A 15030-nucleotide genomic window follows, 5' to 3' on the forward strand; every position below is an offset into this window, starting at 1 on the left:
CATTACAAAATACATCTAAACAGTGTGAAATTTGTGCTGTCATTCCCTTAAATCATGTCTTAAAATCTTTTGTGCATTTTGAAATCAGTGAACATATACGTATTTGTATAAGACTTAATACTGAAACAATGGTTTACATTTGTATGAAGCCATTAAAAGTTGTTTTATGAAATAACACAACATACAAAATATTTCTGCACATGATTTACAAAACACAAATTAGAGTACCAGCATAATACTGTTGATATTTCAACATAACTACAGCAAATATTAAGAAGAATAAATAAATAAGTTTTTCCTCCAAAAAGATCAGATTATTGGGCCTGAATAAAAAACTTGATAATTTAGATGGTGAGTTGTTGCCACCTAGTGGCTGCTTAAATAATTGTTTGTTCTGTTCAGATTATCAGGTCATGCCACAAATGTGCTGTGAAATATTTTATCATTTTTCTTCAACTATTACTCAATTTTGTGCGCATAACAACAATGATGCTTATATTTGTCTTTTTCATGATCATCAACACATGTCAGAGACTTGTTGGACCATGGACATCTGCGTGGACAAATTTAAATTTGTCAAGTAAAACATCTTAATTTCCAAGTAAAAATAACTTGGATAGATGGACTGTCTGTCGTCTTCAGTCTGAGAAAATAGCCCCTATAATCTCATCAGAGTTAAGTGTACTTGTGCATGAAGACAAACTGAAGCTGAAACAGAGTGTGTGTGTGTGTGTGTGTGTGTGTGTGTGTGTGTGGAGGGGGGGGGGGGGGGGGGGGTCCACTGTCTGATGCAAGGTCATACAATATATATGCCACGTGCTAGATATACCACACTTCTTTGTTGCACCAATACTGCGTATGTTTTTAGGATACAATAAAAGAAATAAAAAATTGATCACAAAAAAAACAAAAAGGACAGTTCCCTTACACTCACATCCTGGCTTGTGAAATAGCATCCTTCCTTCCTTCCCTCCTTACTGTCTTAGTTTATCTTGTCTCATCTATCTCCAGTTGTGACTTTGCTCTAATTATCCATCTGTTATTATCAATCGATGATTAACGTTCATTCATTTTAGCCTTTATGTGAAACCCCTCAGTGAGACTTGAGTATGGAAATGTCACACGTTTGAATGATCTAGATCCTGTTTGATATCCTGTAAGACCCAGCTACAATTATCCTATGAACATGAATCAGAAAAACAGCAGCGTTTTTCCAGCAGTGTGTAACAGAACGATGTAACAGTAAACACATTTGTACTGAGGGAGGATATAATTAGACCACATGTGTGGCAGCTGAAGCAAGCTTGACCCTTATTTCCAGTCGTCCAAATCACAAATTGTTTTCACATTGTCATTAAAAATGATGATTAAGAAAATATAACTCTTCCTGTTGTGTCAGTGTAATGCACCCATCAATATCCTTATATTAACAACAGATCAAATGACTGTGCACTGAGAAAATAGTCAGTCATAGTGACAAACCTTTAGCTCACAGATTTGGTTTTGGTTTGTCATTTTCCATCCGACCCCCCCATGTGATGAGTGGAAAACTGGCTACTTACAGAGTTTAGTTGCCCCCTCCTCACTTCCCACTCGACAGAAAGGCCAGCATATCCATGCGCAGGAAACACATCTTTGATGAAGAGTGCTGGGGCACCTTCCTCCTCCTCCGTCCTCCAAGACGCTGGCTCCAAGGCCTCGTCTCATCTGTTTCCACATAGTGCCTTTTTATGTCCCACCACCACGGTACAAGGGGTGCAGGACATTAGGTGGTCAAGCTGAGGCCTGTGACTCTATGGACACATTCTTGTCAACATGATAACTCAAAATAAAATATATCGTAGAAACTTCTCACCTATGCCACAGGTACTCCATAACGTGTAGATGATCTTATGGCAACTTTCTTCATAGATTTGTATATTAATGAGGGAACACTGATTTCCAAGAAACTGGTGCTCAACACTTTAAAGCTACAAAATGCAGGTTCCCCAAACTAAAACAAAATGCTTTTATTATCTTATGTTATATGTTGTTAACTGAAATGGAAATCTAAATGGAAAGCTAAAATATTCTAAACAAACTTAGTGTGGTATTAAAGGGATTTGATCCTATTTGGTTGCATATTTTTAACTTTAAGCTCCTACCCCCCCTTATCAATTATAAATTTATATGGAAAAAAGAAATCCCACTATTTAAAAAAAAAAGGGTATATTGGTAAAAAACTATGAATAAGGTCTTAATACTATAATTTTGAATGTCTGGATGGTGTGATAAAGAATCATTGGCTGAAAACAATTCTCTGCAATAACAGCAGTTTTTATTGAGGAAACTGGGTGGTACTGATTGATTTGTTTTGACAATTATTTCAAGACTCCCACTCAAACTCACCTTGTCATTAGGAGGTACTTTTATATTGGTAATTACTTTTTAATCTTAACTTTACCTCAAATGTGACACCTATCTGGAACAACAGCAGGTGTCATGTACATGGGAATAAATCACTGTATCATGATGAGGGGTGGATGGAGAAGAATATCTAATCTGTTATGCACACTTTAGATCAGGGGTGTCAAACTGATCCAGAAAGGGGCCGTGTGGCTGCAGGTTTTCACCCCAACCATGCAGCAGCACACCTGACTTGGCTCATTCAATCAACTCAACTGAACTGTCTTCACACAGTCCAAAACTTGCAGCCACGCCCACCCTTGATTAAAGGGTGTGGCTCAGTTCAGCTCAGCTGAGTTGAGTTGATTGAGCCAAGTCAGGTGTGCTGCTGCATGGTTGGGGTGAAAACCTGCAGCCACACGGCCCCTTTCTGGATCAGTTTGACACCCCTGCTTTAGATGATACATTGTTCCCTCTGTTAAAAGATCTGCTCGAAATATAATCAGAACTGAAATAAAAACAATTTACCAGTTTTGAAAGCAGTTCCAACTAGTCTCTTAATGTTGGTGCAGGAACATCATCTCCTTCAGTTCCCCACCTCCCTTTTCCTTTAATTATTTAAATTGATTAATTGAGCTTTGCATGTGATGGTTTAATTTTTGGTGCCTACTCAGTGACAAAGGTACTGAACTGCTTTCTTCTGCTTGGATTTTTTCAGTCCTATGAAGGTTGCTGACAAGGTGTGTACCACATCCACGTCTTCTCCGGTCGAGCTGGTTCAGAGCATGCGCGTTTTAAACTTCCGCTGATCAAGCCCAGCCGTTGAGTTCCGCACACATGAGTGGGACGAAGTTATTCAACCATATGACTCTTAACTTTCTCAATGTTATTGGACCAAAACCGATCAAATTCTGGTAACAGAAGGAGTCATCCCGGGGGTTTGTGGCGCCGCTTCACGGTTTTCCAGCCGCTCCTTCCCCACTGACTGTGACCCTCGTCCTCGGGAGAGAGAAGAGTAAAAGAAGGTGAAAGTACCCGCTGCTCTGTTTCCACCTGTTTGTTAGCACTACAGTCAGTCAGCACATGGCACACCGGCTTTAACGCGTTTCAGTCCACTTGTAGAAATGTAGTCGTTTCCCTCCGTTTTGTGTTAGCTTGTGTTAAAGCAGGCTGCTTCTTGTTGCTGGTCCCAAAACTACAAATTTATACAGGTGTTTTTGCGAGTTCGACACAAATCGTGTTTACACTGATATGTACTGACTTGAAAGTCGGACAGTGACAAAGCCCAGTGATGGACGAACAGCACTGGTGCGTGTCAGCCATGGATGTATTATAAGACCATCCATGGTGTCAGCACTGTGCCGAGCACACAGGAGTGAAACCCCGTATTGGTGCGTGTATCGCTTTAAGAAAAAAATCATGTGACCGATACAGGAAGTGTGTCGTTTGGATGTGCCGCGCCAAATTGTGTTTATAAGGAAACAAACTGTCTCGACATGTTGCGGATTTGTTGGATGGGGTTTTGCTGTTGGATTTTGGATTTTTGCTTTTTGCTTGCCCTCACCTTGTTCCACTGACTTCACGGATCCTTCCAAGAAGTTTTCCCCAGTCTGGAATAATTTTGATCTTTTGACGCCAAATAATCTTTTTCTCCTTTGGGCATTGTTTACTGTTAGTTTTTTTAATTAAATATGTTTGTACTCTTTTCTGGTAAGAGGTTTGAATAGTTTTCAGATAAATTAACTTTTTATGTTATTGTAGGTGAAGTGTCGGCTCTGCCCCACAGAGCTATCTTACATCAATAAGAGCATTCATCAATGCTGAGCCATTATACAGCTCGGCATGGCAATGAAGAATTGGCAAATCGCCTTGGAGCAAAGACACTTCAAAAACATTTGTTCCTCAATAAAAATGCATAAATGAATCAATTTTTAGTCTTTTATTTCGTATGGTTTAACACTTAAGTTAACAAAATTCCACACATACCGTATTTTCCGGACTATAAGGCGCACTTAAAAGCCTTTAATTTTCTCAGAAAACGACAGTGCGCCTTATAATCCGGAGCGCCCTATAGTGCGGAAAATACAGTAAGTTAAAAAATTTAACTTTGAATTTTATTACAGACAAATTTGCTATATTTTACACACCAACTCATTTTAGCATTTACACAAACAAGGTTTTAAGCAAATTTTAAACTCTTCTCATGAGCAACTTAACTCAGCAAACAAATTGAGCAAATGAAATTATACAATGATGAGATCATATTTGAAGTAAAGGACTGGCGATTAAATATTTCACAGGCTGATGTTGGGTTTGCAGCATGTAAGCTTTTCCATCTTATTTTCATTTTGTTTACCTGCAGTGATTGTATTACTACTGCAGGGGTCACTATTGAGTGACCAACACAGTGCCGACACAGTTTGTGTAGTGTGTCAATACACTCCTTGAGGTATCATCATCCCATCACTAACAAAGCCTCGCCTTTTTCTGTCTACTCAATTTATACACAACTATGTAGCCATGTTCCCACACAGCTGACCTCAGTGACCTAATGAAAGGCCCCTTTCATTAGGTCACTGAGGTCAGCTGTGTGGGAACAGGTGTAGCAGGTGTGACCATGATCATGATTGGACCAAAATAGTCACGTGATTCGCGCTGTTGCTAGACAACACAGGTGTAATGTAATACAGCATCTAAAGCTAGCCCTAAAGCTAGATATAATAATAGTTCCATGATTTATGTGTGGCAGTGTTAACTGTGAAATGAAAAATGAGTTTTGTCACATTAATAATGTAATGAGAGCTCAACAGACCGCACCTTTCCTTTTCATCATAAGTGAAACACCTGCAAGAAGAGTTGTGTGACTGAAAGTGCATCTCTTTGTTCCAGACTAAAACTGCTTTTCCAAAACCAACCCTAAAGTGTGTAAATCTGACAATACCAGTTAGATGTTTCACTCTGAGTAGGGTAAAAGGAGGTTTGGTGGTGACAATGGAAACTGAAAAGAAGATGCTGACCTAAGGCATTGCACTGGGGGTCATGTCGAGGGCAGTGTGGCAGCAAAGTTGAGACAACTAGTTGCCTCTAGCTTTCGCTGTGATTGTTCATTTTAAATTCTCATACAGAAAACAAACTTGTAATGATGAATTTATATATGATGTTTGGTGCTAGACATTAATCAGTTTTGTTTTTTGTTTTTTTACATTTTTACCTTGTTTTGTATTTTGGTGGATTATGTACTTCTGGTCTTCACCATTTAACTTTGATGATAACCATGTAAGACAACAGAGAGGCATCCTGTATTACTTTATTCATTGTGCAATAAAGCACAAGAGTTGTGTTTACAAATCATAGAGGTAACATTTATATCACTGCTGTAACATGCTTTTTTTCACCACACACCATGAATAAGTTTCAGCCTTCCTCTTCTTTTTACATCCTGAAGGAGATAATATGAACTCCTCAGTCTTGTCAAAATTATCCATCTTGAAAGATGACAAGTGCTACAGAATGTACATTACACTTACATTATAATTTGTAAAGACAACAGGTAAACAAGGAGGTGTTGGGTTTATGATAGCAAACAACAACAGCAGCAAATAGAAATAGAAGCAGATCAGGAGCCATGTGCAATAACCCCTGCTACTATTTGAGAATATTTCATACGTTGTTCAGGAGGTAAGGATGTTCCAGTTGTGTTGTTGTTCCATAATATGGCTACATAATGGTTAGCAGCCCTTAATCAAGTCTTTCACTCTGACCTTGATCGCTCTGACTTTATGTTTTTCTCAGGTAAAACAAACAGATGCAGACAGGATCAGTGTGTGAAATCTTTCATTTGGTTTGGTCGTCTAAGAAGAAATGGACTCAGTCCCACTGCAGAGAAACTACCTATGTGAACAATGTGGCAGCAGTTTCAGCAGGCAAAGTGCTTACAAGCTACACCTGCAAACCCACGCTGAAGAAGCACCACACAGCTCCAAGCAGCGTGGGAAACAGGTCAGCAACCAGAGTTCATACAGGAAACGGCTGCGGAGTCATTCTAGACCATGCCAGTCTGACCAGTTTGTAAGTGACTCAGATGTCCACAAGACACAGCTGAGTGTCCCCGCTGGAGAGAAACCATACCAGTGTGACCAATGTGAAAAGCATTTCAGTTACTTATGTCATTACAAGAGACACCAGCGCGTGCACACTGGAGAGAAGCCGTACCAGTGTGACCAGTGTGACAAATGTTTCAGTCGCCTAAGCAATTACAAGATGCACCTGCGTGTCCACACCGGAGAGAAGCCTCACTGGTGTGAACTTTGTGGGAAGAGTTTCCGTTTCTCAAGTGACTACAAGACGCATCTGCGTATCCACACTGGAGAGAAGCCATACCGGTGCGAACAATGTGGGAAGAGTTTCCGTTTCTCAAGTGTCTACAAGAGACACCTGCGTATCCACACTGGAGAGAAGCCATACCGGTGCGAACAATGTGGGAAGAGTTTCAGTTGCTCAAATCACTACAAGATACACCAGCGTGTCCACACTGGAGAGAGGCCGTACCACTGTAAACACTGTAGAAAACAATTTATTGAGTCCGGTGATCTTAGCAAACACATGCGTATCCACACTGGTGAGAAACCATATGAATGTAAAGAGTGTGGAAAGAGGTACACTCATTTAACTAGCTACAACCACCACCTGCGCTGCCACACTGGAGAGAAACCATACTGGTGTTCTAAGTGTAAAAGACTGTTTATGTGGTCAGCATCCTTGAAGGTACATCGCTGTGTGTCTGTTACAGCAAATATGTCTGTTGTGTAAACCATTTGTCTTGTGTGTGCTTTTGAAAATCTGAAACCAAATGGGAGAAATTTCTATTTCATGTGTTCTGGTTTCGTGATAATGCAGCCTAGTTCTGCATGAATTCAGCAGGAGACTGTCAGGTATCTGTCTATGTCGATGGAGAGCTTATTTCGCTGTAGCTGAAAATGCATCGAACAGTAACATAGTAATCACAGACAGAGCAGCAGTCACACAGCAGCCTGCTTCACAGCACATGAGCTGCAGACTTTTAACAACTCAGCTTAGCTTTCCTGCAGAAGTCTCCTGATCTGGGGGCTGCAGCATATTATGTGTGACGACCTGCAGGCATACTCATCTGCAGGTGTGTGCTCGCACTGTGTGCAACAATAAATATCACACTCTTGGCATGCTCTTGTCCATGTGTGCATTGTCTTTGCTGCAGCAAGCACAGCCGACAGCTGTAGAAGAGGAAAGCAGAAGAAGTCTAGCGTGAGTTCTTTGTTAAAATGGTTTTTGTATGTTGGTGTTGTACAGCACGTGTGCTGGATCCTACTTGATTCTATGTTCTTCTATTTTTTTTTTTTGTTTTGTTTTGGGGTTTTTTTTAAAGTCATTTTGTGGGGGCCATTTTTGCCTTTATTTTGATAGTCACACTGAGAGAGACAGGAAAGTTAGGGAGAGATAGAGGGGATGATGTGCAACAAAGTGCTGCGGGTTGAACTCCAACCTGCAGCCTTTGTAGTACGTTACAATTAGTATGTATGGCATTAATATCCATTTTGCTGTAATTACTTTTCCATGGCCTGTAAAGTGTAATGTGAACATACAGATAATTTCATTATGGAAGACGACATAGTAGCATCAAGATAATTTCCTTCACCTTGGATGTCAGGTGTACGGTATTTCCTTGAAACAGTATCAACATAATCTGTTAAGATAAGACACAACTGTACTGTAAACTAAAGTGAACCATCCATCAACATGTTGTGTTTGTTGTTACAGTTTGTAGAGCTTTGGTCAGTAAAGTGATACTGAGTTGTTGTTACTGAGTCGTCCCTCATTACTTCCATCATGTTATCACAATAATTTCCTCATCAACAAATCAGAGACAGCAGGTTCCAAACAGCATTTTATCCATAATATCCAGACCACGTGATATTCACAAACATGTTATTTTCTGATGACGACACTAAAATAAATGTAATAAACATTCTTTTAAGTCAACTTAAAGATATAACAATGGATCTTTTATTGCACAACACAAACTGCTTCTACAAAAATATATGACTAATTGCTTTTTAAAAAAACAAAACAGTTTTAACAATTGATGCCACTTGTAGAGAAATATACTGACTTGAAAAGCAGTAATAATAGTTGTAATAGTAATAGCTATAAACTCTATGCAAACCATCAGTTTCATGCTTTGTATTGGAACTACATTAAATTGCGTTGTCCCTATTAAATAAATAAACTAAAACTGACAAACTAAGACATTACTATGTAATAACTACATAATTACTACATAATTAAACGCCTGTAAATTAAAGGGTTACCTACATTAGCTATCTGATCTTGTTTGGTGCAAGACTCAACAATAATTACATCATCATTTAAATTTTTTTTACAATGAAAATGAAATATCTCAGTCACAAGATCTGCAAAAATAATTGCATTATGAATTTTTTTTTTTTTTTTTTTTTTCAGGAGGATCTTCAGGACAGCAAACTGTCTGTGATGCTGCTGCTGCTGCAGATAAGGACACATCTGGAGCTGCTCATCCTCACTGGAAATAGATAAAGACAGTTAATAACCTCAGCAATCTGGTGAATTTACGCTGCAGACTGTCTCCTCTCCCCTTTGTTCAAGACAATGGGAGAAAAATAATAAATGACTTCAGAAAACCCACGAACAGATGAAGCAATCATTCTATGAATTACATAAAATAAATGTATATTTACTTTTTAAATAAGATGGTTCCACAGTGCAGACTGTCCTCTTTCTTCTTCCCTTGTCTCCTCTCATCTTGGTTCCTCTGTCTCAAATCAGTTGGAAAAAAAACAGTTGCTTATGAGGAAACATCTGGAGCCGCGCAACCTCACTTTGACAAGGTAAAAGACAGACGAGAGAGAACAACAGTTAATAACCTGAACAACCTGATGAGCAGTTGTCTCCTTTGCTCATCTCCTGTTGCCTCTCCTCCTGTTCTAGACTTCTTTCCTCCTGGTCTGGACTTGTTTCCTTCTGTCTCTAAAAAGAAAATGGCAGACAGGAAGAGACAACAGTTAATCATTTCGTAATACTTTCGGCAGTGACATAAACAAAATATAAATTCTGATAAAAACAAATAATAAAAGTAAACTTCTCTTAAATTGGATGGTTAACAGTGCATTGTCTCATCTCCTCTCCCCTCTTTAAAAGACAAATGAAGGACAAGAGGGAATAACAGTTAATAATTACAACAATCGTGAAGAAATTGATCAGTATAGAATTATAATAACAGTAACAGAATAAATTTGTTTTTACCTATCTTTATAAATGAGAGGGCTCTCAGTGCATGATGTCTCCTGCTCCTGATAATTATTATTCTGATAATAACATAAATATGTAAACTTATCTTTGTTGATGAGATGGTTCACATTGCATGTTGTCTCCTCTGCCCATCTCCTGTTTCCTCTCCTCCTGGTCTGGACTTGTTTCCTTCTCTCTCTAAGAAGAAAATGTCAGACAACAGGAGACAATAGTTAATCATTTCGTAATACTTTCAGCACTGATATAAACAAAATAGAAATTGTAATGAAGCCATATAATAAATGTATTATTGCTTATCTTTGTAAATGAGAGGGCTCTCAGTGCTGTCTCCTTCTCCTGCTCTTATCTCAGCTCCTCCATTCTCTTCTTCTCTTTCTCTAAAAGACACATTTCAGATAAGAGAGAATAACGAAATGAATAAATAACAAAAATAAATTAATAACTTCAGCAGTGGGTTAAAGTATTGATCATTATTGATATAACTGATAGGAATTCTGATGATAACATCAAGTAAATGTGTATTTACCTTTTGAATGAAATTCAACCCCCTTCTTTTTTCTTTTTTTCTTTTCTCTTCTTTACTCCTCTTCTCTCTCCCCGAGGACAACAGTGAAAACGTTGTACATAATGTTAAACATACATAATGTTAGAAACACTCGTCACTTCTCTCCGACACAGTCTGTCAATGAAAACTCTACAAGCCTCACAAAGAGGATTTTTAACAAAGGTAACTAGTGTGTATTTAACAAAACATTGGCTACACACATTTATTTACACAATATATTCATACTGTAGTATGAACACAGTCTATCTGACCTTTAGATTCTGTGTAAATGACGACTCACCAGTCTGTTCCCTCTTGTGATGTTCCCGTGGCTCCACTGTAGTTTCACCATGTCAGACACAGGCCAGCTCCAAGAAAGAAAGAAAGAAAGGTGCAAGAAGCACCAGTGCAAGACGCACTGAAAACGCTGACCTGTGACCACAGCCATGATGAACAATCTATTTACATATATACAAATATACAATGTTCACTCCTCAATATTGTCCACATGGGCCCCGGTGCAAGACGCTACCAGGGGCCTCACGAGCCCGGCCAGACGCTCAGGCTGGTGACGTCACACGGCGGCTCGCTCCAGTACCTGACGTCGTCTCCATGGCGCGTGCAACATGTACAGCTTTGAGCATTTTATGAAAAATGGCCCGGTCGCCATCTTTGTCCTCTACTGTCAATGTTACACTCGACAAACCTGTTCTCCTCCAAAAACGAGTCCAAACTCAGTCACTGCCTGAATATTTCTACTTGTTTCACCTGTCAAGTGTAAAATCAATCATCTGTGTTCATTTCACACCGAAACAACAACTTTAATGCAGGTCTGATGTTTGTTCTGGGGAAAGTTTTCAACCAACCAAATATATAATTACCCGCATAAGCTCATAAATCTTTTTATTTCATTTATTATGAAGCAGTCACATATGGTCCATTTGATACTGATACAGAGCAACGCTGCTTCAGTCGACAGTGGCCGACTGTGTTTTACCATAGCGGTCATCCAGCAGGCGGAGGATGCCGAGAGTCAGCAGGTGCTTCTCACGGAGGAAACCAGAGGAGGCCATGTTCTCCCGCTGCAGCAGCTGCGTCCTCACTGCCACATGTTAGCACTTTATCACAGATGTGTTTCTCACTTTTCACTTTTCAGTAGATCAGGTGAAGAATCTCACTTCTCCAGAGCTCAGCTCCTGTCAATCAGCGTCCAGGTGCAGACTGAAATGAAAACTCGGGGATCTGCTTTTATAGGAGCCGCTTAACACGTCACTAATCATCACCATGACGACCTGTGGCTCCTTCCTAATATCAGCTGAAATCAGAGAAAATACTGTGCGATTTTAATATGATTTAATCATAAGATTATTGTTATTATTATTATTAGTAGTAGTAGTAGGTAGTAGAAGTAGTAGTAGTAGTACTAGTAGTAGTGCACTCATAATAATTATGATAATAATAATACTTTAAATCAAAGCCTGGTTTCATTAGAGCTGTAACAGTTCTAGTCTTTAACTTAATCGTAGATATACAGATTAGGCTAAATAACTATTACTCTGCAGAATATTTGATGCTTTAGGCTTCTCAAAATATTGATTTATGTAAAATATGTAAACTGAATATCTTTGGGCTTTTCATCTAACAAAGATAAGAATTTGTGGTGGGTATTTTATCATGAGGTATATTTTTTTTTTTCTTGTTATTTTGTAGACTGCACATTTTATATATTAAATAAAAAATGGAACAATAATAAATAAACAGCCATAACAATAATAATAATAATTATTATTATTATTACTGTTATTATTATTGTTATTATTATTACTGGTAGTAGTAGTAGTAGTAGAAGTAGTAGTAGTACACACATTCATTCACTTTAACCACCACTTACATGTAGACAATTATAATACACTAATTTTACAGTCCACACCAATGACTGTCATTCTCATTGCTATGAACAGGTTGTCATGGCTGAGTGCAGCGATGGACTAGAAATCCATTGGGGTTTCTGCACGCAGGTTCGAATCCTGCTGATGACAAGTTTCACTTGAAGCCTTTATCAAAATAGCCTTATTAGTGCTTTACTGAGTATGGTATTTGCTCCATAAAGGATGTTATGTTTTTCTCTATTTTAGGTCAATGTTACAATGCCAGACTGTTCACATTAAACATGGCCAAAGTTTCATATAAACATATTTAAATTATAATCCCTGTGAGAAGAAAGACCAGGCATAAATTTGATGATGTGAACTGTGTTGTGAACTTCTCCATTTTCTATTTCCCTTCTTTGATCCAGCTGTTGCATTCCAGACACTATCATTATTATTATATTGACATCAAACCCACGTCAAGTGATGGTGGTATAGTGGATAGTACTGCTCCCGTCCAAGCTATTAACCTGGGTTTGACTCCCAGCCATTACACTTTATTCTTCTCTCTGGCCACACATAGAAAAGCTTCTGCTGGTGTGATCTCTGAGATGCTGTTCTTCCTCTTTATCTGTTCCTCAACTTGTTTATCAAACTGGACACTGTGATATTTCATGACCACACTAGAATGTAAAGCAACATCCAGACAAATAAAACATTTTTTCATTCTAAATGTGTTTTTAATCTGAAATGGTACCTTTTTTTCCTAACTCAATTACCCTAGCACTCACAAGCTGTGAAGAATTTGAACCTGCGTGGGAAGACCAGATTTCAAGTCCATCACAAATCCATTGCTGAATACTCCTTCCAATGATGGACCAGGTTGAAAAGGCCTGAATCAGAACCCCTCTAATAAATTAGCGATTTCACTTAATCACTCTGTAGATATTTAGTGAGTAAGATAAAACATGACTCAATTGAACTTCTACTTTAAATTTTGAATTTCAAAAGTTCTCTTCTCCCAGTAAATTTGATAAGATTACGGTAAAAAAGTGTCTGGCACGTGCATTGGAACTCAGTGGTAGAGCACATGTTTTGCATGTACGATGCCTGGGGTTCAATCCTCGGCATCTCTAATGTGTTTAATGAAACTCAGAAATCGGCGTCTCCCTATGATGGTTCATATTCTACTGGCGACATTGGATGGTTTTGAGCTGCGGACAAGAAATGGGCACAGTTCTCTACAAGAGAATGTTAACATAAAACACAATGACTCTCGTGGACTAGACAAGGATGACTTGAGAAATACAAGTTTCACACAGACAAAAGACAAGAAAAAGAGCATGGACGTTGGGCGATATGGACCAAAAACCGTACCTCTGTTCGCTGGCTAACTCTTGGATTTCATTTCAGCAATCTGTCCCTCTATGAGCTGGGACGGAAACATTTGATCAGCCCTGTTTAACTGAAACACACAGGTGGCATCGTCACGTCAGGACCCTAAGTTAGAATACCACATCCATGTTTATCCATCAGATCTACCTTGATTTTTCAAACATGCACCAAAGCACAATAATGCATTCAATGTGGACGTTAAGATTAGCAGCTCTAGAAAGAAGTGAGAAAATGACTCTCCTTCTTGTCTTTCTTTTTACAGTCACCAACATGAGGCAGTTTTCGCATACTGTTCTAGTTGGGTGTCCACAATGGGAGAGCGTGAGCTTTGCATCTTTGAGAGGGGTTCAATCCGGTGTCTCCAATGACTTTAGGTTGAAAGTAATGAAGCTCAGAAAGTAATGAAACTCCGCAAGTCCATCGGAATCCCCCCGCGCAGGCTCGAATCCTGCCAACAACATGTGGCAGTTTTCGCATACTGTTCTAGTTGGGTGTCCACAATGAAAGAGTCTGAGCTTTACATCTTTGAGATGGGTTCAATCCGGTGTCTCCAATGACTACAACTTGAAGTTGTACACACGTTGTGGAGATCCAATGAGCACAGTGTGGCTTGCAATACACTTATGATGGCTGAAATCTCTGTCTGTAGGCGCCACAATGCATACACAAGCACTCCAAGATTAACTATAATTTTAGCTGCTATTCAGAACCCCTATCGTAAGACAATCTCCACAGCTCGCACAGGGGATGTAGCTCAGTGGTAGAGCGCATGCTTTGCATGTATGAGGCCCCGGGTTCAATCCCCGGCATCTCCAATGTCTTTAGGTTGAAAGTAATGAAACTCCGCAAGTCCATCGGAGTCCCCCCGCGCAGGCTCGAATCCTGTCAACAACATGTGGCAGTTTTCACATACTGTTCATCTACTGTTCTCCAATGTCTTTAGGTTGAAAGTGATGAAGCTCAGAAAATCCATCCCAGTCTCCCTGTGCAGGTTCACATCCTGTTGGTGGCACTGGATGGTTTTGAGCTGCGGAAAAGAAAAAGAGAACGTTAACACAATACACAAAGGCTCTCGTGGACTAAACAAGGATGACTTGAGGAATACAAGTTTCACACAGACAAAAGACAAGAAAAAGAGCATGGATGTTGGGCGATATGGACCGAAAACTGTACCTCTGTTCGCTGGCTGAACCCATCTCAAAGATGTAAAGCTCGCGCTCTCCCATGATATATATACCTGAATGGTGATATATATACCTCTCTGTTTTCTGCAAGGTGGGCTTAATGTTGAGTTGCAAGTCCGGCCACTTGTAAGATGTGACGAGCACAACCAGCCAAATCAGTAATACAGCAGTGACAGAGCTCATGGAATTCATTTTGTTCATAGCCCCCATGATGTATCCCAAAGTGACACTCAACAGTGTTTCACTTAATCCCTCTGTGGCTTTGTATTAGTTAAGATGCACCATGATACAGCTTAATTGCTACTTCAAAATTTCAAGGTCACAACTGCTCCTC

General features: G+C 39.3%; 1 protein-coding gene, 2 long non-coding RNA genes and 1 other non-coding gene across 5 annotated transcripts; 2 read left to right on the forward strand and 2 right to left on the reverse strand.

Annotated features, from left to right (window-relative positions):
* Positions 1-3213: 3213 nt before the first annotated feature.
* Positions 3214-8219, forward strand: LOC139625549 (zinc finger protein 431-like). 2 transcript variants are annotated; one of them, XM_071485640.1, is made up of 2 exons: positions 3214-4095; positions 6178-8219. In XM_071485640.1, exon 2 carries the CDS (start codon positions 6247-6249, stop codon positions 7192-7194), a length of 948 nt encoding a protein of 315 aa, XP_071341741.1. In that variant the 5' UTR covers positions 3214-4095; positions 6178-6246; the 3' UTR covers positions 7195-8219. The 2 variants fall into 2 exon arrangements, with proteins under 2 accessions (XP_071341741.1, XP_071341740.1); XM_071485639.1 differs by having other exon boundaries at positions 3214-3410.
* A 361-nt stretch (positions 8220-8580) lies between these two features.
* LOC139625550 (uncharacterized) lies at positions 8581-9470 on the reverse strand. Its single transcript, XR_011691918.1, has 3 exons — positions 9330-9470; positions 9135-9208; positions 8581-8959 (listed from the first exon to the last, which is right to left on the reverse strand). It is a non-coding gene; the product is annotated as an uncharacterized lncRNA (long non-coding RNA).
* Positions 9471-9868: 398 nt separating this feature from the next.
* LOC139625551 (uncharacterized) lies at positions 9869-10812 on the reverse strand. The gene is made up of 3 exons (XR_011691919.1): positions 10551-10812; positions 10232-10298; positions 9869-10082 (listed from the first exon to the last, which is right to left on the reverse strand). It is a non-coding gene; the product is annotated as an uncharacterized lncRNA (long non-coding RNA).
* A 3443-nt stretch (positions 10813-14255) lies between these two features.
* Positions 14256-14327, forward strand: trnaa-ugc (transfer RNA alanine (anticodon UGC)). Its single transcript has one exon. It is a non-coding gene; the product is annotated as a tRNA-Ala (tRNA).
* The last annotated feature ends 703 nt before the right edge of the window (positions 14328-15030 follow it).

The sequence above is a fragment of the Trachinotus anak genome, unplaced genomic scaffold (genome assembly GCF_046630095.1).
Source record: "Trachinotus anak isolate AG129_WGS33_773 ecotype Australia unplaced genomic scaffold, CSIRO_AGI_Tana_v1 ptg000009l, whole genome shotgun sequence".
In the NCBI taxonomy this organism is placed as follows: Eukaryota; Metazoa; Chordata; class Actinopteri; order Carangiformes; family Carangidae; genus Trachinotus; species Trachinotus anak.

Coding starts and splice junctions, on each gene's coding strand:
- LOC139625549 (XM_071485640.1), top strand. CDS start 6,247: ATGGACTCAGTCCCACTGCAGAGAAACTACCTATGTGAACAATGTGGC.